Source organism: Dermacentor variabilis, chromosome 7 (assembly GCF_050947875.1).
Source record: "Dermacentor variabilis isolate Ectoservices chromosome 7, ASM5094787v1, whole genome shotgun sequence".
Lineage (NCBI taxonomy): Eukaryota > Metazoa > Arthropoda > Arachnida > Ixodida > Ixodidae > Dermacentor > Dermacentor variabilis.
The window spans coordinates 162,040,018-162,066,319 of NC_134574.1; the positions used below are offsets into that span (position 1 = coordinate 162,040,018).

General features: G+C 47.2%; 2 protein-coding genes across 5 annotated transcripts in view; both read right to left on the bottom strand.

Annotated features, from left to right (window-relative positions):
• Positions 1-3,105: 3,105 nt before the first annotated feature.
• LOC142588359 (xaa-Arg dipeptidase-like) lies at positions 3,106-18,845 on the bottom strand. The gene is made up of 6 exons (XM_075699993.1): positions 18,407-18,845; positions 14,025-14,170; positions 10,865-11,014; positions 6,673-6,814; positions 4,358-4,600; positions 3,106-3,585 (listed from the first exon to the last, which is right to left on the bottom strand). Exons 1-6 carry the CDS (start codon positions 18,636-18,638, stop codon positions 3,296-3,298), a joined length of 1,203 nt encoding a protein of 400 aa, XP_075556108.1. The 5' UTR covers positions 18,639-18,845; the 3' UTR covers positions 3,106-3,295.
• A 6,274-nt stretch (positions 18,846-25,119) lies between these two features.
• LOC142587247 (xaa-Arg dipeptidase-like) overlaps positions 25,120-26,302 on the bottom strand; it is a 147,298-nt gene continuing 146,115 nt past the window's right edge. For all 4 annotated transcript variants that reach the window (XM_075698116.1, XM_075698118.1, XM_075698115.1 and 1 more), the window contains one exon: positions 25,120-25,476. In XM_075698116.1, coding sequence (XP_075554231.1) covers positions 25,154-25,476 — 323 coding nt within the window. In that variant the 3' untranslated portion in view covers positions 25,120-25,153. The remainder of the gene's footprint in view (positions 25,477-26,302) is intronic.

Sequence of the window (26,302 nt, forward strand, 5' to 3'; positions counted from 1 at the left end):
ACCGTAACAAGAATTTAACTTTTTTCTTTAAATGCAGCAAATTTCATCAAAATCGGTGCACTGGTTTACTAGAAAAGCGAATTGTCCGTTCCCAAGTATTGAGACATAGGAGCCCTGGAGCTAAATCTTCCTTTACTGAGGATAAACTGAAAGACAAAAAGGTGGGGAGAAGAGAGAATGATAAATGAAAGACAGAGAGGTTAATTAGGACTAAGACTGGTTGGCTATCCTGCGCTGGGGAAAGGGAGGAAAATAACTGGTGAGAAAGTTTAGGGTTGATATTGCTGACGTAGTAAAAATTCTCTGCAATGAATCACACACGGTCGCTCCGTCCGGTAGCCTTCAGAAGAAGGCGGGGAGGAATGCCCAAGTGCTAGGCTCGTTAGTCTGTGCAGGCCGCGCTTCATGGTGAACGCTAGAACCGAATCTGAAGCTTATATGCGGCCCATAAAATGCGTTACTGTTCAGAGCCAACTATGGTAAAATGAGACCGCTGTACTCTCGGATCATTGCTTGGAAGGATGGCCATTCTCAGGTTAAGCCATTTGATTATTGGCGCCACTTTTCCTGCACGTAAGTATGACACATAATTCGCTATGGGCCAGTGCAAGAAAAGTTGAAAAACTTGATAAATACTTCGAGTGTGTGCTTCGTTGAGACTATGCATATTTTCAACGAGTATCGCCATAATGCCCTCTGGGCTGTGGTAATTGCGTGTGAACCCCTGCGCAAAAGCATTGCAGAAGCTGCAGGGCATGGCTCTGTACTCCCGTGCCAGAGCCCAGAGAAGAAGTTCTCGCTATCGCTGGTGTAAACGTGCCCATGACTCGTAAAACTTGTTCATAAACCATCGGGCCTGATCTCAAACTGGCAATTTTCAATGGTGCTGTTCCAAGTACCTTCGCGAGGATATATCGTCGTACCATGCACGTATGTTCAGAGGAGGTGGTGCCCATTTCTTGAACTCTATTCCGATAGCAACTATATCGACGATTCAGGCGCATTTCCGCTGTCGTCATTGCTGTGATGTTCCGTATCAGGGCGACAACATCGTCGCCGCGCGCCGAATGCTAAAAATTAAAAACTATGGTGTTTTGTGTGCAGAAACCATAATCTCATTATGAGGCACGCCGTACTGGGGGACTTCGGAATAATTTCGACCACCTGGAGTTCTTTAACGTGCACCTAAATCTAAGAACACGGGTGTTTTCGCCTTTCGCCCGCATGCTGTAGGTGCGAGTGAAAGCGTACAAGGGCGATCCGAAGATGGCGGCTCAATCTCGAGCGCGCAAGAAAGGAAAGCGCGTGCACGACGCCGCGAAGGCACCCGGGGGAAAGGAGGGCGGGGGTTTCTACTCCGGTGGCTGCTGCGTATGGCGCGGAAGCGCGGGCCCTATCTTGGAAGCGATCTGCAATGAGCACAGAGTCTAGACGCGCCGCGGGCTCACAGCTGTATTGGCCTTTATTGACACTGTCTGGTCCCTGTTTTCATTGGATATCACAAAACCTGATTTTTGAACGCTAAATTTCAATCCTGAATTCTCACCTTCCTGTCCACAGATATTAGCCAGATGTCGTATATCGCTTTGCTTATTAGCAAGCAACACAATGTCGTCCACATGAAATAAATATGGAAGCTGCTGCTCTACTATTGTGCCCGCCTGTTTGCATGACAGATTAAACCCGATATTGATTCCCTCTAGCACCTTTACCACCCTTACTGTTTAAGGATGGAAACCGTGCATGCGCGCATCCTCCGGGCGGATAGATGGATGCTATGAGCGTCCTCTTTGGAACGGGTCGGTGGGTCCCACCACCAAGCTCTTGCTATTATACTGCCTAATGTCCTATCTAGGTTAAAAAAAACCCCATGAACTCCCACAACCACATTTTCTGATACCCTATTGCGAACTTTACTTTTGTACTCCTTCAGTTTTTGTCGTTCCCCTGCTTTTCTTCCACCAATCTTCCAATCGCCCCTTACTAATCTCTATTGCGGACTCGGATGCAAGGAGGCGAGTGCCATCTGGTGGGCTACAGGGAACACAGAGGCACGCTTGCTCCGCTGTAATTAGTTGGTTTGTTCGGCAAAGGAACAGCTAGGCCGCAGCCACGGTTACGAAGCCCGGCGATCTTCGCAAAGAAGTCCTTCGTATCTTAAAAAAAAAAACGCCGTCGCGCTGAAGCGCCACGTCACCGATAGGCTGCCCCAAACGTGGCCCGGAAGCGGCCACAGGCACACCTGTATTCGCATGATGCACACGCTCTTCGTCGCTTCTGATGTTTTCCGTTGAGCAAAAGTACACGAAGCAGAAGTTCAGCAATAAAGCGGATATTCTTCTCCGGCTGTGAATGTGACTTGAAAGCGCTGAGGTCTGCAGCCTTCTAAATTGGCTGCGCTAACTTTCTAGTGCACTTATCAATTTCAGTTTGTGCGTGCCCATTAGAACTAAACTCATCTTTTTCGGTGATTCTGTGGTTCCTACAACTTTTCTCACCAGTGTACCTTACTAAAACGCACTGCAATGTCTCCCAAGCACATTCACACACCAGGTGAGACAAATAAGAGAAAAATTGGCGGAATCCATTAAGGATGACCTTTTATGTTGATGCGGGCGCCATTCCACGCAGTGACACCAACACACTTCTTTCAACATGGAGTTGAAAGAAGTGTGAGTGCCAACAAATCGTTGGCGCTCTGCCTCTAACTTGTGTTGGAACCGGCCTTCCCTGACTTCCCGGTTATGACAGTGGCACAGCGGAAACGTCCTGCTGTAGCATGCGATAGCTTCCATATCTTCTATGTTTTCTGCTGCGACGCTCAGTGTACGAATCTGCGGCGTGTGGCTCATGGCGCCTCATGCACTCGTGACGCACATAGGGTGATGCGTTACTCGTATCGAGTACAGCCAGCCAGATATATAGTACAGGGTGGAGGCGGGCAGAAAAACTACCATCGACCTGATTGCGGCAGCAAATTTTCTTTCTGAGGAAGCCGTGTGGGTTACCCTTTTAGTTTCGTGCTGTACAATTGGGTGCATTACAATTTTTCCTTTTCTAAATTTTCATTCGGCTTGCGGGCTCCAGCAGAACTAAAAGAAAATATTTACGAGTAAACATGTTTATTCAGTCATTCATTCTGACCTTTGTGCGAAATGGTCGTGTCATAAAAATCAATGTAACGATACCACAGCGGAACGAACAGATTAGACAGAGTGCCGGAGATAATGGCGAAGGTTTAGCCCAGTTGGAGAGAACGGGAGTCCACCGTGTTAGGCGCGGTTTGGCATGCTGGTTAAGGGGTTAGTCCGTGTGCCGCAAACTCCTTGCGCACCTCCTCCAGCAGTTGCGGGTCGGTGAGCAGGTCGAGCGCGGTGAGGGCCAGGGCCTTGGACACCCTTAGCGTGGGCCCCTGAGCCTCCTCGGAGTTAGCGTCCTCGGCGAACTCTCGCGTGTGGTTCCGAGCGCCACTGCCCAGCGAATAGACCGGGTGCGCGGTGGGAATGCGGTGCGACACGTTGCCGCAGTCCGTCGACGCTCCGGTGGGCGGCTGCTCGGTCATGTCAGCGTCCTGGAACTCGAAGCCTGTGTTTGCGAGCAGGAAGAAAAATTAGAGATGTATCTGCCAGAAAAATGAAATATATCGCGTATATGATGCTGTGTTCTTAATGGTTAATCTGTGAAGCCGCACTGGAGCACTTGATTTTATACAAATAACTTCTGCTTTTCATTCCGCCCCCCTAGAGAGCAAGGACACTGAATTCCATATTTCATCAACGCAACGCATTTTTCTGCTTTCGCTAGTTCCATTTGGTGCCCTTAGAAAACGGCTACTGTCCTCCGTTGCTATGTGAGTTGAATTTATTTGAATTTCAGGCTCTTATGTGCAAAAAAACCACAATTTGATTATGAGGCACGCTGTACTGGGGGCTCCAGGTTACGTTTGAGCAGCAGGGGATTTTAACGCGCCCATAATGCATGGGACATGGGCGTTTTTTGCATTTCGTTCCCATCATAAAAATGGGGCCGCCGCGGTCGAAATTTCATCCCGCTACCTTCTGCTTGGCCGCGCAACACCATAACCGCTAAGCCACCGCGGTGGGTTGCTATTTGAGTGCCTATTTTGTAATCTGCGAGCAATGACGGACGGACGGACGGACGGACAGACACAGACAGACAGACAGACAGACAGACAGACAGACAGACAGACAGACAGACAGACAGACAGACAGACAGACAGACAGACAGACAGACAGACAGACAGACAGACACAGACAGACAGACAGACAGACAGACACAGACAGACACAGACAGACAGACAGACAGACAGACATGCGATTCCAGGAACGAAATTCACCCAGTGCTTGTGCGTGCTTCTTGTACACCCTCGCAATGGCGGCGTTCTGTATGACGTGCTTGTAGAGAGTGCCCCTCTCAATCTCGACCCAGCATCCGGTGGCCTGTGCTGCGCCGTGGAAGCAATTCTCCACTCTGCGCACCAAATCGACCAGTTCGTCTGTGGTGGGCGCCCGCACGTGGTACTTGAGCTCGCTCTCCTCAGGAATGATGTTGGGGTACGTCCCACCATGCACGATGATGCCTGCCACAAGGAGGGGATTTGGGTTCGAGTTTAATTTCAACAACATGTGAGAAGTACAAGGTGTTATCAGGAGGGTAGGAAAAAAAACTCCATTCAAGCAACTTGAATGGCCCTACTTTCTCAGAAACGATACAGCACTGAGGGCACCCGACTTTCATATATCATAAAAAATTTGGGGCAGCTTCGCACAAGGGGTGCGAAGACTGCGCAAACAACGAAGCTGGCCGCACCATCTAGGTTATTCTTGGTTCGGTTACGTTTATGCGTGGTTATGCTTCGAGACTCGGTCAAGTTTTCTACGTGGTGTCGTCGTTAACCCCTCCAAAGAGAGTGCTAAACTGTGGAAGCTTGCCGAGAAGTAGCGAGTCGCGACACGTCTTGCAACGCTCGGCTTTGTCGGGAAAAGCTTGCCGTAGGATGTGCACGGCAATCTTCCGCTTTTTGCTGTCGCGCACAGAGGTCACCGTAGACAGGTTCGAGTTAAACCAGAGCCTATCACAAACTCGGCAACTGGGGCCAAGTTCACTGCTTAGAAACTCGCAGGCAAACCGTCCGTCGGCCCCTCCCATGGCTTTCCGAACTTACAGCTGAAAGTTCTCCATGACTCGCAGGCCCGGATCGTTTTGTCGACGCGTCTGGTTGCACGCACGCTTTTGCTCGGTAACGCGAGCTCGTAACTCTGGATCTTCTGCAACTCGTTCACGTTTCGCCGCCGCTTCACCGGTGCGATATTCGGGATTGGACGGAAGTCGTCGCGTCCATTATCGAGTAGCGGTGCGGCGGCTTTAGCGCCATGCTCTTCTTCTGGTGCCCCATCCCTCGCTTCGTCGAAGACCCGGCTCTTCTTCCGGCGCTGCGTCGGAGCGGAGCTGCTTTTATACCCCCGTGGTGACGTCACGTCTTAGATCTACATCTGCGCATGCGCGGCGTTCGTACGGCGCGGCGAGGCAAAGCTACGGTGAAGCGGTGTCTGCGCGCGCGATGACCTTATCGCTCGGCGAGGTATTGCTGCGGACGTTCGCCGGGCTAACCATCAGCTCAAACAGCATCGCTGTTAAAATAAACCCAGCAGAAAGCCGCTACAACGTGTTGCGTTTAAGCCCAACAAATATATTATTGTACAAACCAAAGCACAGATGCCACTTTATCAAAATTAAAAAGAAACAATGCACCGATAACACTTGTTTTAGTCACATATGGTATCACAAAAAAATGCGCACGAAGAACTATATAAGATTAAACAACTGAATCTTGAGATAACCACTTAAGCTTCTTGAAAGTTGCGCATCACATTGAAGAACAACCTTTACAAAGAGAACCATGCCTTTATCTCAGGGAAGAAAATTCTTCCTTCTTTAGTGCTCGGTCCACACGTGCGCACGGGTACGGACTAAGAGCACGACAAGTTCACTCAATGTGTTTGAAACCACAAGGGAACCCAACGGATGCGACATCAGGTGAAGACGCAGCGCGCGCTCCTGCGCAACGGAGTCTGTGTTGTACCCCGCGCGCGCACTTCTTGCCGTCGAGAGTCGAAATTTCCTTTCCAAAGATGGAACGAAAAAATTGACTGGAAAGGGGAGATATGCCCAGCCAAGCAGGTTAAAGAAAAACTTTTTCTGTAACCTCCTTAAAGCGCAACGTGAGAAAGAAAAAAAAAATATTACGCATTACTGGCTAAGATAAACCGCGAGAAATATTGTCGATTAGAGTTAGGTGTTTGGCAGAACAAATTCTGTTATGTAGTAATTACGGTTTAAAGCAAATTCGAGGTTCTGACGTAGGCTGCGTGGCTGGCTGTTTTTTTGACAGTTGATACTGATCCCGACGACGCGTGCCGGGTTTCACTGCCGCCGAATTAAACCACTGCGGATCTCCCCTGAACAGCGTCGCTGCAAAATTAGGTGACGATAGTTAGCACAGAATGAATAGCCTTCATCCAGGAATTCAACTAGAACAACTAAAGCCAGAAGTAGCTGAAGGATTGCTAGTAATAGCCTTCAATACCGATATCCTATTCCGCACGGCAGGAGAAGGACAAGGAAACAGTGCGTGGCATTTGGGGTCCGTACCTTGAATTTTAGACGTGGGCTTGATCTGTTGCCGAAGAAGGCCGATGTTGAGGTACGAGGAAACGGCAGCATCCAGGGCATTCAGCCCTTCCCACGGAGATGCGGCCGCGTGAGCCGCTCTGCCCTTGAAACGGATCACCATCTGCGTTGAGGGACGCCGTTATTGCCAAAGCTAAGTGTGAAGTTGTTGTATGCCAATATAGAAAATATTTTGGTCTAGCTCTAAAAGGCGCAAACGTAGACTGTCCAAATGCATATGCTACAAATCGAATGAATTTTAAATTTAACGCCATACAGCATTTGCCATCAAAAGAAAAATCAGGCTACCCACACTAATGCTGCATTCCACTGGTCGACGGGAATCAGAATTTTTTGTCCGTAGCGGCTAATGCGGTTTCCAATTATCTCTCTGAAGAGAGTTTGCGCTTTCCACTGGTCATTGCGGATTGACTCACACCGCGGAAGATCTTCCTCACTTTCTCCGCCGCCGAGGCGCGGATTCGGGCAGAAATAGTCCACGTCACTTCCGTCTTCATCTGGGGCCTATTCTGCAAATGTCCACCTAGTGGAGATCTCCAGTTCGTCTGCTGTTGAAGTTCTGACTGGCTGGGCTGGAATAGCGTCAGAAAGAGACAGGCGCCTCCAGCCAATCAGAATTTCAGCAGCAGACGAAATGGACATGTCAACTAGGTGGACAGTTGCAATATAACCTCGGGCTGGCATCCCTACACAGCATTGTGGCCGCTGTGGGACGGCGTCTTTGGTTGCTATGAAAACGTACGGAGCAAGAGTCGGGGCTTTATCGGGCCCCCATTTTCGGTACCTGCTTGTGTGACGTGGCCGCAACGACTTCCGGTATGATCTCGCGCTGATCATTTTTGCTCTCTGCTGGCAGTTGTAGTAAGCAGTGCTGCGAAACGGGATAGTTGACTGCGAAATTATGGATTCATGACACCAGCGCGCTAGAAGTGAGACGAAATTGTAGACGTTGACTCCAGTTTCGCATTGACGAAATCCGAACAGTCATTATTGAATTTTGGCGGTCGTTCCAGATCGAACCGTGGAAAGCACTAGAAGACATGAATCCTTCATACACCCGTGAGAAAAAGTATACGGCCACTTGCCTGCCGAAAAAAAAAAAATTATTTACGATTCAGTCGCCCAAACAGATCAATAAGGCTTCAAGTGGAGCAAGTTGGTATGACATCGTTCTGTTTACTGCGCTCTACTGTTATACAAAGGCCAAAAGAAGAAGAGCTGACTCACATGTGCGCACATCTGTGTCAGTGTCTTCGCTTTTTTGTCCTTTGTATAACGGTATAGCACATTAAACGGAACGAAGAACGCACAAAGAGAAATTGACGACTGCACCAAAAATTTTCCAATGCCACGTTTGACGTGCAGCCCTTAATGTTTGATCGCAGACTCCATGGTCCGCATGCTTTGGCTCAGCGGAGTACGCTGAATGCCGCAGTAAGCGGTCAGTCCGCTACTACGCCACACTGCCAGAAGCATCTGCACCCGTTAAGGCTTATCTCTTCCCTCGACAACAATCGTATTCTATATTGCGTCCATTCCTTTCCTTTAGCACGGCGCTTCCGGTACTTTGAGCTCCCCAATGGCCCGCGTGTTTCAGCGCGATATTGGCGGCGAGGAGTTACGGAGTCGCCATCTATCGGAAGCGCTTCACTGGCGTAGCATGAGGGATCACGCGGCGCGCTGCTCATAGGTTTTGCTGTCAGCGCTCACTGAAAACACCACGCGCGAGCTCTCCCGGACATTTCTGTAATTACTTTCGAAACGAGAGAAGTTTTTTACTGTCTAAATAATAATCTTGGGCAAACTGAAATCACAGACTCGATTACAGACGCGTATGCTATCTCTTTACCGAATACGTACAGTGAACGCCACTGCGCGCGGTCGCCGCGATGGAGACTTCCGAAGCGACTTTCTTGCGTGAAAGGTGGGTAAACACTGAGAGCAAACTATGTGAAATATGTTCTTATAGTGTTTGTATAACTAAATGGAGCGTAATAGAATGAAGCCTCAATGCAGCGATCGCACAGATTCGCAGCGACCGACTGCGCGTCTGCATGCTTGTCCGCGCACTGTTTCGCTTTCGCCGCGTGCGCGTTTTCGCACCGTGCCATGAGCTTTAGGCCGCAGAATATGAGCATTTGACAGTATACAAACAACCATTGTTGCATAGGCGCTATCAGAGCTGTTCAAAAATAATTTCATTGTAGAAACTTCGACGTCTGCGGGGACTGTGATGTGCGGTCGCGACGATTCAATCTTTCTTTTTCTTCTAAATTCTTGGACGTTTCACTATTATTTCTCGAGTTGCGTCGCACTGTATGTTTATTGGTGTTTTCAGCGTGCGATTTCCCGCTGTTTCTTTTTTGTAATCCAGTGCGCAGAATTCATAACACAAGCATGACCATATGCCATGCTTTTTTTAATGTGCTTCTTACCGCTCCCTTTCCACTCCAGTGAACTTGGCAGTATCTATAGCATCGACAAGTTCATAGACCAAACCGTCATGACACTAGTCGGGCAGCGGACTCGGGCGAGCGTCTCAGTGCGCGTTTTCCGAACATCGCAGTCCCGGCGCCGTAGCAGAAATCTTCCTCGTGTCTGTGCTTGCTGCATACCCGAGTTGTAGCCGATACTGTTTGCCGGTTTTATGTTTCGCTAGCCAAGCTTCACGCAGCTTCTTGTCCTGCGGCTACGTGTGAATAAGGCTGACGCCGGACTCCGTTGCGTACGTCCGGCACTGCGGCACCGAGCAGTAGCCTATCATGTTGCGCGCCTTTAAAGGCAGCCACTACCTATTGTAGTGTTTTCCAGCGTTGTAAAGGAGACACACGAAGCGGGAAATCTCGCCACTAAATGAGGACCGCAGCGTACAAGGGAATTTAAACTGTCGTTTTCAGCTCGCTTCGGCGCTCCCGAAGCAGCCGACGCGGCCGCTATGTCCACGTGATCCCTAATAGCACGTCACGCCGACGGTGGCGTCAGCTTTTCCAGTGGTGGAGCTCGAGGCCAATAGCGTTTCTGAGAGGAAAGTAGCGAGGGCTGTAGCTTGAAGAGAAAGAACAATGCACGGAAGGTCGATAACAATTTTTTGTTCGAAGACAAGATAAGCACGAAGGGGTGCAACATTTTTTTAATGCGTAGTCATAGGCACAAGATCAATCCAACATGCCGAGCTTGCTGCTGTTCGGCGCGAATGCTTATTTGCATACAGCTCCCGGGTAAACGCCTGGGGCTGGGAAGATGTGGTACGTTGCAGAAATGGCCGAGAGTTGGCGGAATCCGCCTATAAAGCAGCTCAGTCTCTTGTGCACGCGGTCGCGCACACGCACAATCTCGCCGTAAAGTTCGTGAACACACACACCCCACAGTGCGTCAACTGATGATAAACGACGCTAGATAAAGCAATAAAATTGCAAGGCAGCAAGTGGCCTCCTGGCTTAGGAGCAGGATTGTAGCAAGCACACATTTTATGCACGCTGCGCCCAAGTACAAAGATGATAAGAGGGTCTGATATTCTGCCCTGTCACAGGGGCACTGGGGGCACTTTCCAAGTCTTTTGAACCAACGATCGTCCACTTCAAGGGAAGGCACGCGCCGTCAAGCGGGCGCGTCAAGGGAGGCCCAGTTGAAGGGAGTTTTGAGTGAACGGAGTCCGCGTTTGTCCTTTGAAATCTCAGAGGAATACCGTTGAGGCTAGACGGTGTCGAAAAGAAGAAAAAAAATTTTGTATAAATATGGATGTTCAATTTTTACCTGTTAAAGACAAGTTTCACTGTGTTTAGAAGTTTCTAAGAACCAAACACTTTCCGACACCCGCAATCTCAATGATGAATGCGCCAGTATAGCAGCGACGGCATGGCCTTTTGCCATCAGCAACGTCGGCGAAACATGAGTGCCATATGCGATTTGGTTACCGGCTGCTACGCATCGAACCGTCTTCGCTTTTCTTTTTTTCAGCGCGTCGTTGATTTTTCTCGTTCCCCGTCACTTTTGCGTTTTATTATAGGTCGAGGTATCTGCTAAAAGTTTCAGCGGCGACCACCTAGAGACCGTGTGGCACTGACACATATTCCTTGAACAAATGTACATTTGAAATCTTTATACTCCTTAACTTCAAAGCCCCTTTGGTGTGCCCGCGTGACTGCAGTATTACCTGTTGTGTCGCGGTGAAAGCCAACCTCAACACGTCTCTCCGTCCAGGGTGGCACATGACTGCGGCGTCGATGCCCTTCAGAGCCCCTTTTTCGACCAGAAGTTCCTTACCACCGCAACTTTCTTCGGCAGGCGTACCGAGGACAACAACCTGCGGCATCAAGTACCAAGTTTATTAAAACCACAACGAAGGTTTTACATTTATATATTCATCGAAAACTCGCAGTTGCGAGTGGCCAGAAGTGTCAGAATTAGTGGTAGTTGTGAGCATTGTGACATTTGATGCACTTAAATAAAAGCGCGTTGATCACGACTTGACGTAATGTTGTAATAATTATGCAAAAAATAGTTACGATCATGGTGGAAGAGAAGAAAATTGTACTTCGCATTTTATGCTTGAAGCGCAACATTGACATTGTCTTTAAGCCCCTCTTCTTGAAGCCAATCAAGCCGAATTTTAACATATCAGGAAAATATGCGTTTGTTCGGCCGTGTTTCCATCACAACTTAAAAAAGGAATCCATGTAACATGAATGAAGGATTCAGTAAAGTTAAACTTTCACACCTGCTACTTACGCCTGGCAATTGACTCAGCGGGCTGCCCGTATCGGTAAACTTGGAAGATGTGAAACTGCTAGCTACCCAAAAAGGTAAATATTAAACTAATAATCTAAATAATTAATTATCGTATTTATTCAATAATACTGCTAGTCCTTGCTGTGCTATTATAGGGCGGATAATGATGGTTTGATGACTCATACACTGGTACAACGCCTGCAATGCTTAGGACAAGCAGACATCATTCTTAAAACTTTCGAAAAGGCAGCATGGTCTAAATCGCGGAAACGCAATGGGAAGCGACATAGAAATAGAAACAGCCACAGTACTCATCCGCACGGCACAAGAGCAGAAACAAACAGCAGCAAATAACTGCGGAATTATGAATGCACAGAGTAACTGAATTATGATTGACGCCATTATCCGGAAATGCAAAAGGCAATAGACCGATGCGCGTTTTACTGATTTGGACCCCCCCCCCCCCCCCCAGCAGTGGTCAACATTAAATCTATTTCGAATGAATTTGTAGCTGGTTAAGAGTCCCGAAGTAGCGAAGTATGAAGTTTTAAAACGTAGTGCGGAATCTCTCCGCATTATATCTCGTCATACTGATTTGAATTCTTAAGTTGTTCTCGAGAAAGTAGTATCTAAAGTTGTGTATTCGCGGTCCTATAAGCATAAATGGGGGCTACAATTTTACTAGTCCTCCTTGCTCGGGATGAGTTTTGCTTTAATTATTTAATTACTGCCTCTTTGTACATAACTACGCCTGCAGCGTTGACCGTGACGTGGGAATTTGAAGGACTGACACCATGGAACAATTATCGAGGAAGTCTTCGAGGTACCTCTTCATGGTAATAATGCATATGCGGAGGCGCAAGAACCACTAATGTTGACACATCATGCAGTCGATAACGTCCTGAATACGTTTGTGTAATATTTTTTTAAACAACGTGACGGCACCGAATAATATTTGAGCAACCTGAACGAAATGGACCATTTGTGACAGAGCATAGGCATGGGGACAGCCGGCTAGCAACAAACACTCAATATTGAATAGCTTAAACATAAATGCGTAGGGCAATACGCTGTATCATGCAAGTAGTTTAAACGAATCTTTATATCTGCATGTACGTGTAAATTAATGCTATTTCATTTAGTGTTTCGTGCTGGGAATATTTAGGTTCACCAGAAACAGCGAAATTTTGTGGATCGGTTCTGCTAAGACTAACCTTTCATAAAACGGCAATATTTTCCCAGCTCCCTCAAGCTCGACTTGGAGGTAGTATACTGTATATCTTCTTTCGAAAAAAAAAAAGATGGTCGTGCGGTAGGAACAGTACTTGAACACAATATCCCTAGATAACAATACTTCGGCTTTTCTCTCCACATGCCTGCTCTGACCCTGCCACTGACGTCACGATAGCCAGCGTACTCCGATGCTGAATCTAGTTTTGGTTTTGGTGTGACCGATTTGTGCTTGTATAAAATTAATTCAATAATTCAAAAAGAAAGAAACTACGTTACTCCTTAGCAGGAGGAACAGAGAACGTTGAAAAATTACATTGATCTAATATAATACATTGCCAGAACTGAAACTCAACTTAGTCAGACGGGAAACCCTGACAGACGGGAAATAGTAAAGTCATTTGCATTAAAATAATTTTTTTACTCTGAAGGACCCTTTACAGAAAGGAGTTGCACTGATGACACATGGCATCGGACTAACTTCTTTAGGTGGTTCCTCAGATGAACGCTGCAAAAAAGGAAAAAAGAAAGGAATAGCGCTGCTTGTTAGAGCATGTTAAAAAAGCTGCGTACGTAGATTACATTTAGCGATTGTAGAACCTCAAAACATTTTTTCCCCAACTTTGGTGGCTAATAATGCGCATATTCGTATATTTTCTTCATCCTTTTGCGTTCTTAGCAGGAACCTAAATTGGTCCAGCAACTATGTACAGTCGATGTTTTGCTTTGCATGCTGTTTATTATGGTGCTGTCATGGTACTGCCCACGTTTGTGTTGCGATACGGGTGACGTGATGCGAGCGTTTGAGAGAATAGCTAGAGTAAATCTTCGCCATTAAACAAATCGCATTACCGCGAGAAATTAAAGCATTTTCGCAAGGTAAAAAATTATACTCATGGGGCACTGTAGTTTTGTGACAGGTTTCTTTCTATCGACGAGTTGTGCACGCTGTATGAGACTGTAACGCCCTTTCCGCTCGAAAAGTAGATGTGCGATGTGCTTTCCAGCAATTGCCGTAAGGAAGGTACTCCTTTATCGCGTGTCACTGCGCTTGAATTCCGGTAGATGTCCCTTTACCTAAAGGAGTTTGGACTGCCCATGTGTCAAGGGTATAATACTCATAATCGCCGCCTCTTGACTCATTCTTTTTTTTTTCTGAACACCTGTCAAAATGACTGCAATGCGGCGACGAAACAAAATGCCGTAAAAAGAGAATTCACAAGCAGTAAGCGCTCGCATAGACGTCAGCACTTCGCTGCCGCGACTGTCGAGATCCAAGTCAGCAATCTTGTGGGAAGCCGCCTCAGGTGGTGGAGCGTGTAGCATAAAAAAAAAAGAACGATTGTAAAGATTACCTTGCCGCGTATGCTCTTAAACGTCTTCATGGCTTCTTGCACCGCAATGGCAGCGCCGATGGCATTCTCAGCGATAAGATTGTGCCCGCATGCATGCCCGATGTCCGGAAGGGCGTCGTACTCTGCGAGGAAGGCGACCGTAGGACCTGCACCACGAGATCACGTCATTCGTGTCAAGGCGACGCACACAAATCTATTTCTACTTCAAAACAACGCTAAGCACATTTTGTTGTGTAAAGTGTAAAAGCGCGTTAAGCTGGGCTAGTTGGTAAATTTCGTGAAACGGCCCAATTTTAACAGCGCGACACAGTACAAGGAAAAGCACTACAGGGCAGAGCGCCGACTAAATAAAGGCTCATTCACACCCGCGAGTGACAGCGGCCGCGCGACCAAGCTGGTCGCAAAGCGACCAGTCGCAAAAGGTCGCTTGCCACGAAAAGCGACCATTTTGGGCCAGTCGCTCACTGCTCGATTCTTTCAGTCGCACAACCGCAGTCGCGAATCTGCGAAGCCAATCAGATGAGCAGAAACAGGACGTCTGTGTACGCTGATGCTTATTTTCCGCGGCGATGCAATGGTGAGCCGTCACTGGCCGGTCGCCCTCGCCGGTGTGCGCGCCGGAGTCGCATTGCGTCGCTTTTTGGTCGCCAGTCGCAAATGGTCGCGCGACCTCCACCAGTCGCCGGTGGGATTGAGCCCCAACGACCAAATGGTTTCTTTTTTGAAGTGATGTATTTATTTACATACTCTCAAGGCCCGAGGGCATTACAGAGAGGAGTGGCGAGTACATATTTAGTCATTGGCATGAAATTAGTGGTGACACGGATGGCGACGATGGAGGCGGGAAGGTGGTTCGTCGGCAGTGCGTGGTAAAAATTATTGAAAGTAAGAGTTGGAGCTGAATAGTGGTGCCCCCCCCCCCCCCCTTCATTTGGTGATCGATGCGAGGTGAAATGTAATACTTGGGAATACGAGGTGAAATAAAGTAATATGTCGTGTTGTTGAGATATCGCACGCAGGTTGTATACGAGATTCTACTCACGTGCACTCGCTGCTACGCCCGGTAAAGGAAGATGCGTCAACGACCGCCTACACGAACGTGGCGCTTCACTAAAAGGCTCCCCGCAAAGTCATGCCGCTTCCCAGTGCGAGAGGTGCGATTGCATCCCTATCTTTGAAAAATGCAAAATTTTGAGAAATCAACACGAACAGGGCAGAATGGTGACGCCTCCAGCTTCTCGACACGTGCATCAGCTCTCTCTTGCTCTTGCTCTCTCTTGCTCTCTCTTGGTCCCTTTATCGACAACTGAAATAGACTAGCTATTGTGCCGATTGTTGTCTATTTTCCTTTATTATGCGTATGTATTTCTCGTGCCTTTTGCAAGATACATTTTTCAAAAATAAAATATTTGGTTAGCCAACGACGTGTCTAATTGTGCTTCTTTTCTGTGTCCTGTGTCGCGCCAATACAAGCTGAATGTTTCCTAAAGCGCCGCAAGATTGGTTCAGAAATGGGAGTGCCATGTTATGCTACGGGAAAGTTCGTCGAGGCATTTATGTATTATCCTGAAGTTTCTTTTCCATTGAACTTTTTTTAAAGCTTTTCTAGCCGCCGGCGCACACAAGACGCACAGCACACACACCCTTTATAAAATGGGTTCGAAATTGTTCGCGTTGAGCTTAGAATACTTGTAGAACAAGCTTGAGACTTGTTTTTATGGTTGCGCTAAGTCTGTGCGTTATTTAAGCACAAAAGTCCTTAACAGTCGATTCTTTTGAGAATTGAGAATCTGCAGATGTCAACCAACAAAATTTTTAAAGTAATATCCTGACGATGTTATTTTTTCCTATCTTACGGTGGCTCATTGTATACGGAGTTGAGCTGGTATGCCTGAGGTCGCGGGCTCGCTGCCTGGCTGCAGAGGCCACATTTAGAAGGGTTCGAAGCGCGAAAACTATCGTGTACTTCGATTTTGGTGGACGTGAAAGAATCACAGGTGATCAAAATTAATTCGGAGCCCTCATCTATATACAGCGCCTCACGCAGCCCCAGTGATCTGGGACGTTAAACCAAACCAAATCAATCAATCAATCAATCAATCAATCAATCAATCAATCAATCAATTTTTTCCTTCGCGCTACTTGCGTTCCGTGTGCACCAACCGTCGCTGAGGAGTGTTGCACTGCAGTTCATTGAAAGCGGGCCACTACAGTACCACATAAAGACACCCTTCACAGGCTGTCCGTAGACCATCATATTGAGTCCGACAGACAACGACTATGGAATTTCTTTATAGCGCCTGTCTAAATAACGTTTCGTTAGGGGCATACCGGGCGAAAAGCCACCTTTTACTGCCCCGCAGCCAACACGGATGCAAGTTACATCGAATGCTTCGAAGACTGCCGCTTGTCGATGAAGGCCTACCCTTCCCTAACCAACTGATTCAAACCTGCACCTTGCTGGTGGAAAAATTGAAGAATAAATTGTTTTTCAGCACGACCGCTTGAAATTTAAACAGCTGCTTACCAGTTTTCCCGAAATCTAACCTCTCTATATTATTCTACTGCGCACGTTTGTGATTCACGATTTATATGTATAGTGTTACTTTTCGTACTGATATTATTTTGTGTTCAGTGTGCTTTTTAGTTCTGTTCTCAGAGGAATCGGTCCTCTTCGTTGTTTACTCTAGCTCCCCCCCCTGTCCTCCTTCACCCTTATGTAACCACACCACATGGGTCCTTAAATATAAATGATGCTGGTAATTGAAATTCTTTGAACTTGCTCCTGTCAGGCATTGCCTAACTGTTTGGTGTTAACGTCCAGAACCTATACACAGTAGGCCGTGATGGATTTCGCATTGGAGGGCCCTGAACGATTTTTGCCCCGTGCTGGTCTTCAGCCGACCACTAATGGGAACTACGTGAATGCCTTTGCACGTGTCGCTGCCATCGGAATGCGACCATCCCGACTGCAAATAAAACAGGTCACCACGTCTTCAGCAGGAGACTGCCACGATCATTGCGGCACTTCGTTTAATTCTTTAAAGTCTAGTGTCGCGTAGTATATCTGGTAAAAGTGGCTGAACGCGTATGTTTGTTATTATCACACACACTACGACTCAGATTTCCTACGCTGCCGCTACTCTCTCAAATACGCGTCCGAAAGCCTGTTTACATGAACACATGCCGACCTCAAGCTATCACTTGCACACATGCCGCGTGATCTGACCAAGGTTCGCTGCTCTGTTTGAACTGTATATAACCTTTAGAGGCTTCTTGTGGATCATGGTTATCTTATCCACACGCAATTCGCGTCTGTCTAAGCTGCCTAAAGAGAGCTGCAGTTTCGGATAGGATTATCTAGGTTTGTTTACGCTTGCTGAACTTTTCTACATTTTCATTTCTTACGTTTGCTATTGCGTTCACGTGACCACGGCTGCTTGCCCAACACAATCGCGCGAAGGCCGCACGACGGTGCTTGTGACACCGTTTGCTGCAACGCTGTGACAGTTTCCACTGCTGCTCGGTTACAATAACTGAATGTTGCTATAAACTCTAAAGCTGCGCAGGAATCTGGCTTAGAACAAGTGACACCTGCGCCACGGACTATGTGCCAAGCCACGAATATGCGCATCTGATTGTCAAGGGGTCTGACGGCCGTATTCTTCGACAATGTGCTTCTATGCGTTTAAGGTTGTCCTAATGTTGTGACAGTGTTACCTTTAGCTAGGTTGTAGCGCTCACATCGCATATACCCAAAAACGCAATGAATGACCCGATGTCATACCGACTCATATCGAGTATGTGTGCGGCGCTCAGCTGGGTTGATTGCCTCGATGAAATGTTTCCACTGAAACGACTGCGTGTACAAAATGTTCCTTCGCTCCACCGTTGCGTAAATGTAAATTAACATGTACGATCCGTATTTAATCTTGCGAACGGCCACGCCCACAAATCTGAGTACTCTGCGTTAAGTACTCATTGGTCCCCAGTTGTACTTAAATTATTCAACACGGTTTACTTTCTTTCAATTCGAAAAATTGTTTGTACGACATAGTGCACTAACACATCGCAACAGAACAAAAAACATGGAGTTGTTGGCCAGTCGGCCTAATGAAAGTAATTGTGGCGGGCTCCAGGGATGCACTCACATTCGAAACTAACGTTAACATAACGTTTCACGACGTAAAGACTGTGTCGATTTAAGCTAGACCTAGAAACTGAGCTAGAAATGTAGAGAAGAAGCATATGACACAGAAACTTTGCATTCAGTCATAAAACATGCGGGCACGCCGGTAGGTGCTCTTATTTTATATCCGCATGCATAGCTTTGTAAGTACACCTAAATGCTAAGGTTAATCGAAACAAAACAAGTCACATACCATCGGATCCCCCAGGGGCGACGAATTCAGCCTTGAACGCAGTGTCCAACAGGAAGTGTCGCGTTACATCGAAGTTTCGAGCTTCGAGGAAGTCCGTTAACCACTGGTGACACTTCACTTCTTGGAGCGCCAGCTCGGGGTTGTCCCACAAGAACCTACTGACGCTGTGCAGATCGGCGGCGTTCTCGTCGACGGTGCGATATACCGCATCTTGAAAGTCCGTAGCTGACATAACTTGGCTCGGATAACTTCGACCGTTCCCAAGAAAAACCCTACGGTTTATACAGGCGTGCGTGGAAAGCGCTTCTGCCGACTGAAATCCGGTTCTGGCTTTTCAAGCAGCCGCAGCTGTCTGCCTCTCCGTCGTCGCGCAGCTAGCGCCAGCGGAAGCGGGCAGTCATTTGCTTTTTTTGTATTTAGCTGTTTGCTCTCTAATCACGCGAGTTACTGAGCCGGCAACGACACCGCGACGAAGGTCGCGGAGGCTACATGTACACGCGGCTTCGTTTTTCAGCCGTCGACAGGTGTTATCGCTAGGGGCTTGCGCTCGTATCTCGGCGAGGCGAGAGGAGGAGCAGCGGTGGCCCTACAAACCTAAAAAAGAAGCTGCAAGAATGAAACTACGAAGGAAGGAAAGAAGCAAGGACCGACGGAAGGAAGCTGCCAGACATAAATACTCGCTCAACGTTCCCACTTACCGCAACTCGCTCATCTTCATACTAACCTAGTGCCAATGGCGCTCAGCACTTTCGCCCCCATGTCAGCATTTACTCACCCGGCTGCTCACGTCTACTCGCACCAGTGGTCACTCACGCCTTTGAAATGAGAATGAGTGAACATGAGTGAGCAGGCCGAAGTATGCAACAGTGACAGTGTATGGCGGGAGCCGGCAGTGGCGGTAGCCTGATTGTTCGGCGGCCAGAAAGTCCATTTCACTAGGCGAGTCCTACTCCAAGGTATAGACGTAGCGACGTATAGTAGTTATCGAACGCGTTGTGTGGTCTCAGAGTATCGCAAGGATTTCCGTTCTGTATGCTTTCTTTTTTGGGGGGGGGGGTGGGGTGGTTGGTACAAAAAGCTTTCGCTAGGCTGGGATAACCTAAACTTATTCCTATCCGTTATTTCTTCCATATCCGCCATTAGAACTTACGTGTAGGTCAAATTTGTTCGTGCCCCGCCCATATAGACATTTTAACCTATTACGGAGGCCTACGGCACATTTGGAATAAGAAAGACACATTGGAATAGTTTTACTTTATTGTGGCCTGGGTTTTGCTGATCTGCTGCGCATCTCAAGCACCTTGCGTGTCATTTTCCCGCTTCTATGTACTAAAGCTTCACCTTGGCAGAGCTTAACCTTAACGAACCAACGAACGAACGAACGAGAAAGCAAGCAAGCGAGCACGGAAGCAAAAAAAAAAAAACAAGAACAAGGTAAAATACAAACAAACCAACTTTGACGATTGCAAAGTCCTTTCATTGACGCGCGAACGGTATAATGAAAGAAGAGACTGTAAAGAATTGAAAAATTACAGGAATATTAGCTTACTTCCAGTATTATATAAGATATTCACCAAGCTAATCTCCAATAGAATAAGGGCAACACTGCACTTTGGTCAAACAAGGGAACAGGCAGGTTTCAGGTAGCAATACTCTACAATGGATCACACCCATCAGTCAGGTAATCGAGAAATCCGCGGAGTACAATCAGCCTTTCTATATGGCCTTCATAAATTACGCAAATATATTTGCGTAATTATGACTCCTGTAGAGATAACAGGAGTCATAGAAGGCCTTCCGTAGTCAAGGAGTACAGGACGCTTACGTAGATATCTTGGAAAGTACCTACAGAGATTCCACAGCTATCTTAATTTTCCATATAATATGGGAATGTCCGTACTCTCCCGGGGGAGCGCACTAAAGAGGTAGTAGAGACACCTGGGAGACCCTGCTGCGCAGCTCGGACTCTGAGCTCCAGCTCCAGCTCGGCCAACTGGCTGAAGAGGCTGCTGGGACCCAAGACCTCCCAGCCTGCATCTGAAGCGGTGGAACTTGCCCCCTGACCTGCGTGTCAGGGGGAGGGTAGATTACCTTATCCGTTGGAAAATAAAGTTTATTCTATCTATCTATCCAGAAAAAATGTAGGAAGACACCCATAACGAAAGGGTTCAGACAAGGAGACACAATCTCTCCAATGCTATTCAGTGCGTGCTTGGAAGAACTATTTAAGCTATTGAACTGGAAACGCTGAGGAGTAAGGATCAACGGCGAATATCTCAGCAACCTTCGATTTGCAGATGACATTGTCCTGCTCAGCAAAACTGGAGACTAGTTAGAACAAATGATTCACGACCTTAACAGAGAGAGTGTAAGAGTGGGGTTGAAGATTAATATGCAGAAGGCAAAGATAATCATGAATAGCCGGGCAGCGGAACAAGAGTTCAGGATCGCCAGTTAGCTTCTAAACTCTGTGAAGGAGTGTGTTTACCTAGGTCAGTTACTCACAGGGCGCCCTGGTCATGAGAAAGAAATTTACAGAAGAATAAAAATGGGTTGCAGCGCCTTCGGCTAGACATTGTCAGATCCTGATTGGAAACTAACCATGATCACTACAGAGAATGGTGTACAATGAATGAATTCTACCGGTGCTGACATATGGGGCAGGAATTTGGAGTCGAACAAAGAAACTCGAAAACAAGTTGACCGTGCAAAGAGCGACAGAACTAAGAATGTTAGGCGTAACGCAAAGAGATAGGAAGAGAGGGGTGTGGATGAAAGAGCAAACAGGGATAGTCGATATTATAATTGACATTAAGAGGAAGAAATAGAGTTGGGCAGGTTATGTAATGCGTATTATAGATAACCGGTGGACCATTAGGGTTACAGAATGGGTGCCAAAAGAAGGGAAGCGCAGCCGAGGACGGCAGAAGACTAGGTGGGGTGATGAAATTATGAAATTCGCAAGCGCTAGCTGGAATGGGTTGGCGCAGGACAGGGGTAATTGGAGATAGTAGGGAAAGGCCTTCGTCGTGCAATGGACATAAAATAGGCTGATGATGTAAGACGTTTGCATTGAGTGGAGTTTTGTTTCATATTTAAAATGTAACCTGACTGAATGATCACCTGTATAGGACGCTCGCGCACTAAGCGGCCATGAGCCAAACCGAGAGGCTCGGTTTTTCAGTTAGTCATAGAAGCAAGACGAGAATTGGAAAAAAAGAAACGAAGAGCAAATTAGCTCTTATTATTAAATGAACCACATGAATAATAACAAACTGAGATTCAATTTTAATTTTCATCTCAAGTGTGAAGGTAGGCTCGAGAGAAAAGTGACGTTTTTCTTGAGGAGAAACCAAGTCTCTCTGATACATGGAAAACAACGAAGACATAAGAGCGAGTTCATTGAACGTAACAAAGCAGGAAAAGGTTTTGCACAGGTCATAATATACATGGACACCAATATATATATTACAATATGCAATACTGCAATATACACAAACTACAATAACATAAACAATTTTCTTGACAAAAAATTGACGTGGTTGAACGCGATTAAACCAGGTTTTTCGAGCGATAGCATGGTCACGGTTTTGCTTGCTTTGGGAAAAGACACAGAGGCTGCTCAGCGCGGCATGCAGCCGCAGCGAGCGAATTGACGTTCATGCTGCGTCTCGTTTCAACGTCAACTTTCATCGAAAGCACAGTGCATACGAAGTTACACTCTTGAAACTTCACCCTTTGGCTCGTATCTTGCCACACAGCAATAATCGTCATCTATCTTGCTTGCACTTCCTTTCTCGAAATCACTGCGCTCGCTACTTTCCTGTCGGAAATGCTCTGTCATGCTGATAACGCACATGCCGTTCGTGACTTGGAAGTACCGGGCTCGCAGTGTTAAAGAGAGGAAATGCGGACAAGACAGATGACGATTATTGTTGTGTGGCAAGACACGAGCCAAAGGGTGTGTGTAAACTTTGTTTGAGAGAGTACCAGCGCTCGGCGCACTTTGTCCCCATCGCAGATCGCTTTCAAGACATGCGCGCACGTGCGGAGTACGCAGCAGCCGCTGGTAAAGGCAGGCTAAGTCCCAGTTTGACCTCGCCTGAGCTTGAATGTCAGATTTGCGGAACCAGACGTTTTCTTGGTTTGTACCAGGAGTAGTAGAGCTATCGCTCTAAAAGGAAATGAAGTGGGCGAGAAGTCAATTTTCCGCCCGTGCGAGCGGAAACGATATCCACCGCATTGCGCGTGTGGTGGTTCATCCTTAAAAGTGTATTGCTTTCTCTGGCGTCATTGTATGTTTGCTTCTATGTTAACGCCGTGAGGTTTCTGCTTTTCTTTCTTTTCTTTAAAAATTTCTGCACGTCTTTCACAGCAGATAAAAAGAAGAGCAGTATGCTCGAGTCTAGGGACTAATGACATGAGCGTTGTGGTAGGCCGTGGGCATATTGTTATCGGTCGTCGTCCTGCCTTTTGCATGTGCGCAGCGCGGCCCAGATAGCTTGAGAGGGCCCTCATATTTAGCATTTGTATTGTACCGACAACCAACCACGATAAATTGCTCCTTCGCGCTTCTTTCTCTGGTCAAATAGTACACCCTACACGTCTTCTCTGGACCGAAATAAAGCTCGCTCGCTCGCTCGCTCGCTCGCTCGCTCGCTCACTCACTCACTCACTCACTCACTCACTCACTCACTCACTCACTCACTCACTCACTCACTCACTCACTCACTCACTCACTCACTCACTCATTGACCTTGGCATGGGTCGTACACGAGGTCACCTTGTTAATTGGGCCCATTTGAACGAAGCTCCTAGCGAGCCTAATTAGCGCGTCGGTTGTGCCGCTACATTCGTCGCAGATGCCGTAGAACGGAAACGGGGCTTGTTGATCGGTACAGCCATTTATCCGCACTTTGAGCTCGTGCAGTCTGGTGCGCGAACTCTCGATTTGCACTGAGAATGTGAAAAGTTCGGTGCCCTAAATATAAGCAAAACCAACACTAAATCTCAATGAAACTCGAACGCACTCCTTGTGGAAGTCGGCAGGCTCCTCTAGTGATTGGTTATTGAGATCCAAGGTTCTCAATGCATATCGCGCAGATTGGTGCCCGCTGTTTCCATTTTACTACTTTAAGCAGCCAAGTCCTATATAGGAAACAGAGTGCGAGCGTTCTTCCAAAGAGATTCTTGGTTACTTGCACTGGTCATTCATATGCATTGTATTACTCGAATTTCATAGTTTTTATATTTAATACGAGTGTTCTCCAAAGTGCATTTTGTTTAAGCTTGTACTTCTGACATATGCTTCTCAGATTAGGCTTACATCCTCTTTTTTACACAGATGTTTTTCTTGGGAAGTATATGTTATATCACGGCTGATTCCTGTATTAATTTCGCCCTCCTGTTTGAGGCCTGGAATGAAGGCCAGAAGTACTTGATGAATAGTAACAATGACAATTCTTTCTGCAGGCTATAAATCCAGAGGGGCTAGTACTAAACATACGCTTGTACCCTTGACGAAGTACGGCACTGCCTGCTACCGACACACTCAAACATAAGCGACCGCCACGTTGAGCACTAAAATAATCTATGCATAAATACCGTACATTAGTACAGATATGAATATAAATGCAAAGCCTGAATATCAAAAACACTTAAAAAACTGTCTTTCTTTGGCGAACCGAAAGATATGATGAAATAGTCAGGGCAACGACTAACGACTTGCTTGAACGCTTGAACGCCTACTGCTCTGTATTCTTTCTATAGGCTTTCCGTACCAGCTTCATTTTGACAGTGTCTGACAGGGTTACAGATGCACTTTTCCGTGTCTTTGTGTTTTCTTTAATAATTGCTTCTGTTCCACTCATGCACGATTAGGTGACAGACCAGTGAAGCGGCTGTATTGCAGCCCTTTCATCGATCTTTAATATTGCACGCAAACGTGGTATAACATCATATATTGCAGTTTCTAATATTCTATTCGTGTGAAAAAAGAACACACACACATAGCCAATAAGCCAGATGTTTAGGTATCTCACTTGAAGACATGCGTAATCCTATATGCATGTGAACATTCGTGGTGTCTGATTGGCTATGGCGTCGAGCACGAGGTCACAGGGACACGGCATTTCGATGGCGGCGGAATACAGAGAAAAAAGAAGCGCCCTCGTACCATGCTTCGGTTGCACGTTAAAGAACAGAAGAAGGTCGAAATTACTTCGGAGTGCCCAAATAAGCTGTTCCTCATAGCTCACTGTGCAGCTTCGCAACGACTGGATGACCGGCCGTTGTCCGAGCAAGCGCTACTCGAAGACCACCAACATCGCTCGTTGGCCCACAAGGCTGTGAAAGCGCTTGTGTGTTTTTTGAGGGCGAATGGTCCGTTTAAACACCTTTCACTTGGTGGTGCCCTCCGCGCGCGTGCGCGAGCTCACAATGTCTCCCCCTCCCCTCCTCGCTCTATCTTATATCTTTATATTCCCTCTTTCCCGGCCCCCTGAGAAGGGTGGCCAACCAAACACATTTCTGGTTAACATCCCTGTCCTCTCCGTCCACTTCCTCCTCCTCGTCGTCGAAAGGTCGGAACCCACAATTCAAATCAATGCACATTGCAATTCTCGTGTATTACCATAAATCATACTGCATTATTGAATATGAAAAGAGCAGTGCAGGTGTATCTATAATAAGGGTAGTAAACCTTGTTTTTTCTGAACTGGCAGCTTAATGTCGTCATTTATTGTCGCTCTACGAAAGCATGATTCGCATCTCTTCTTCCGGCGGCAGTCGCTGCTCGGTGAACTCCCGCTTCGCTTCGCGTAACAACTCCGCGTCTCTGAGCAGGTCGAGCACCGTCAAGGCCAGGGCCTTGGCGGATCGCAGGGTGGCAGGCTGCGAATCAGCAGCGTTGGCCACGGCAGCGAACTCCCGCGTGTGATTGGCCGCTCCCTGGGCGCTGGGGACGGCGAACAGCGGGTGGATGGTGGGCACGCGGTGGGACACGTTGCCGCAGTCCGTGGCTGCTCCCGACGGCGGCAGGTTGGCAACGACGTCATCGACGAAGGTCACGCCTGCCGCACAGACAGTGGCAATGACGGCATGTTAGTTGAGTGCGTGAGAGTCCGTCAACAAAACCGGTGTATCTCGAAATGCACGTGTTTCGTATGTGCCCTTCATATATAAAGTGAAGGAAGTGCAACTACAGTAAGGGCAACGGGAGAGTGGGGTATTGTGAACGAAATCTATAGAGATAGAGACAGCGTCAAAATAAATGTAATGCAAGGAGTACAGAGGGAAACTGCTTGCGGAAGAGAGCAGTACCAGTAAATAAACAGAGAAAACGAAGACAACGGCAATAAACGAAATGATCAAGATGTGAGTACAAACGCGCAATCCAACCAGCCGAGGTGGTTAAATGGCTATGGCGGTCCGCTCCTGAGCACAATGACGCGTGTGTGATCAACGGCCGTGGCGGACGCATTTATTACAGGGTGGGTGATATGCAAAGATGCTCTTGCACTTCGGTTTAGCTACACGTCAAGGAAGCCCACACATTCAATAATATTCCGCAGGCTTCCACTACGGCATCCCTCATAATCTACGGTACAGATTGCGGGCGTTAGGTCCCCGAATTTCATTTAAGCACACATTACCACTGTTCTCGCACGAACATCTTGTCTTTCGGCAATAATAATAATAATAATAATAATAATAATAATAATAATAATAATAATAATAATAATAATAATAATAATAATAATAATAATAATAAACCTCTCCTGTTGCAATCGTGCTAAGTAAGTCGGTAAAATGATTCCGCTGAAGGCATGCCTTTTTTCCTTGGTCACGGGCACCCCCCTTGCGTTAACATTAGTGATGACCGGGGTAGGTGGCGTC

Bases quoted from the DNA above. Each gene is read 5' to 3' on its own strand.
- LOC142588359 (XM_075699993.1), bottom strand. From the start codon at position 18,638: ATGTCAGCTACGGACTTTCAAGATGCGGTATATCGCACCGTCGACGAG. The intron at 14,171-18,406 runs GTATGTGACTTG...CTCGTGGTGCAG, and splicing joins CGCCCCTGGGGGATCCGATG to GTCCTACGGTCGCCTTCCTC. The intron at 6,815-10,864 runs GTAATACTGCAG...CCCTCAACGCAG, and splicing joins CTTTCACCGCGACACAACAG to ATGGTGATCCGTTTCAAGGG.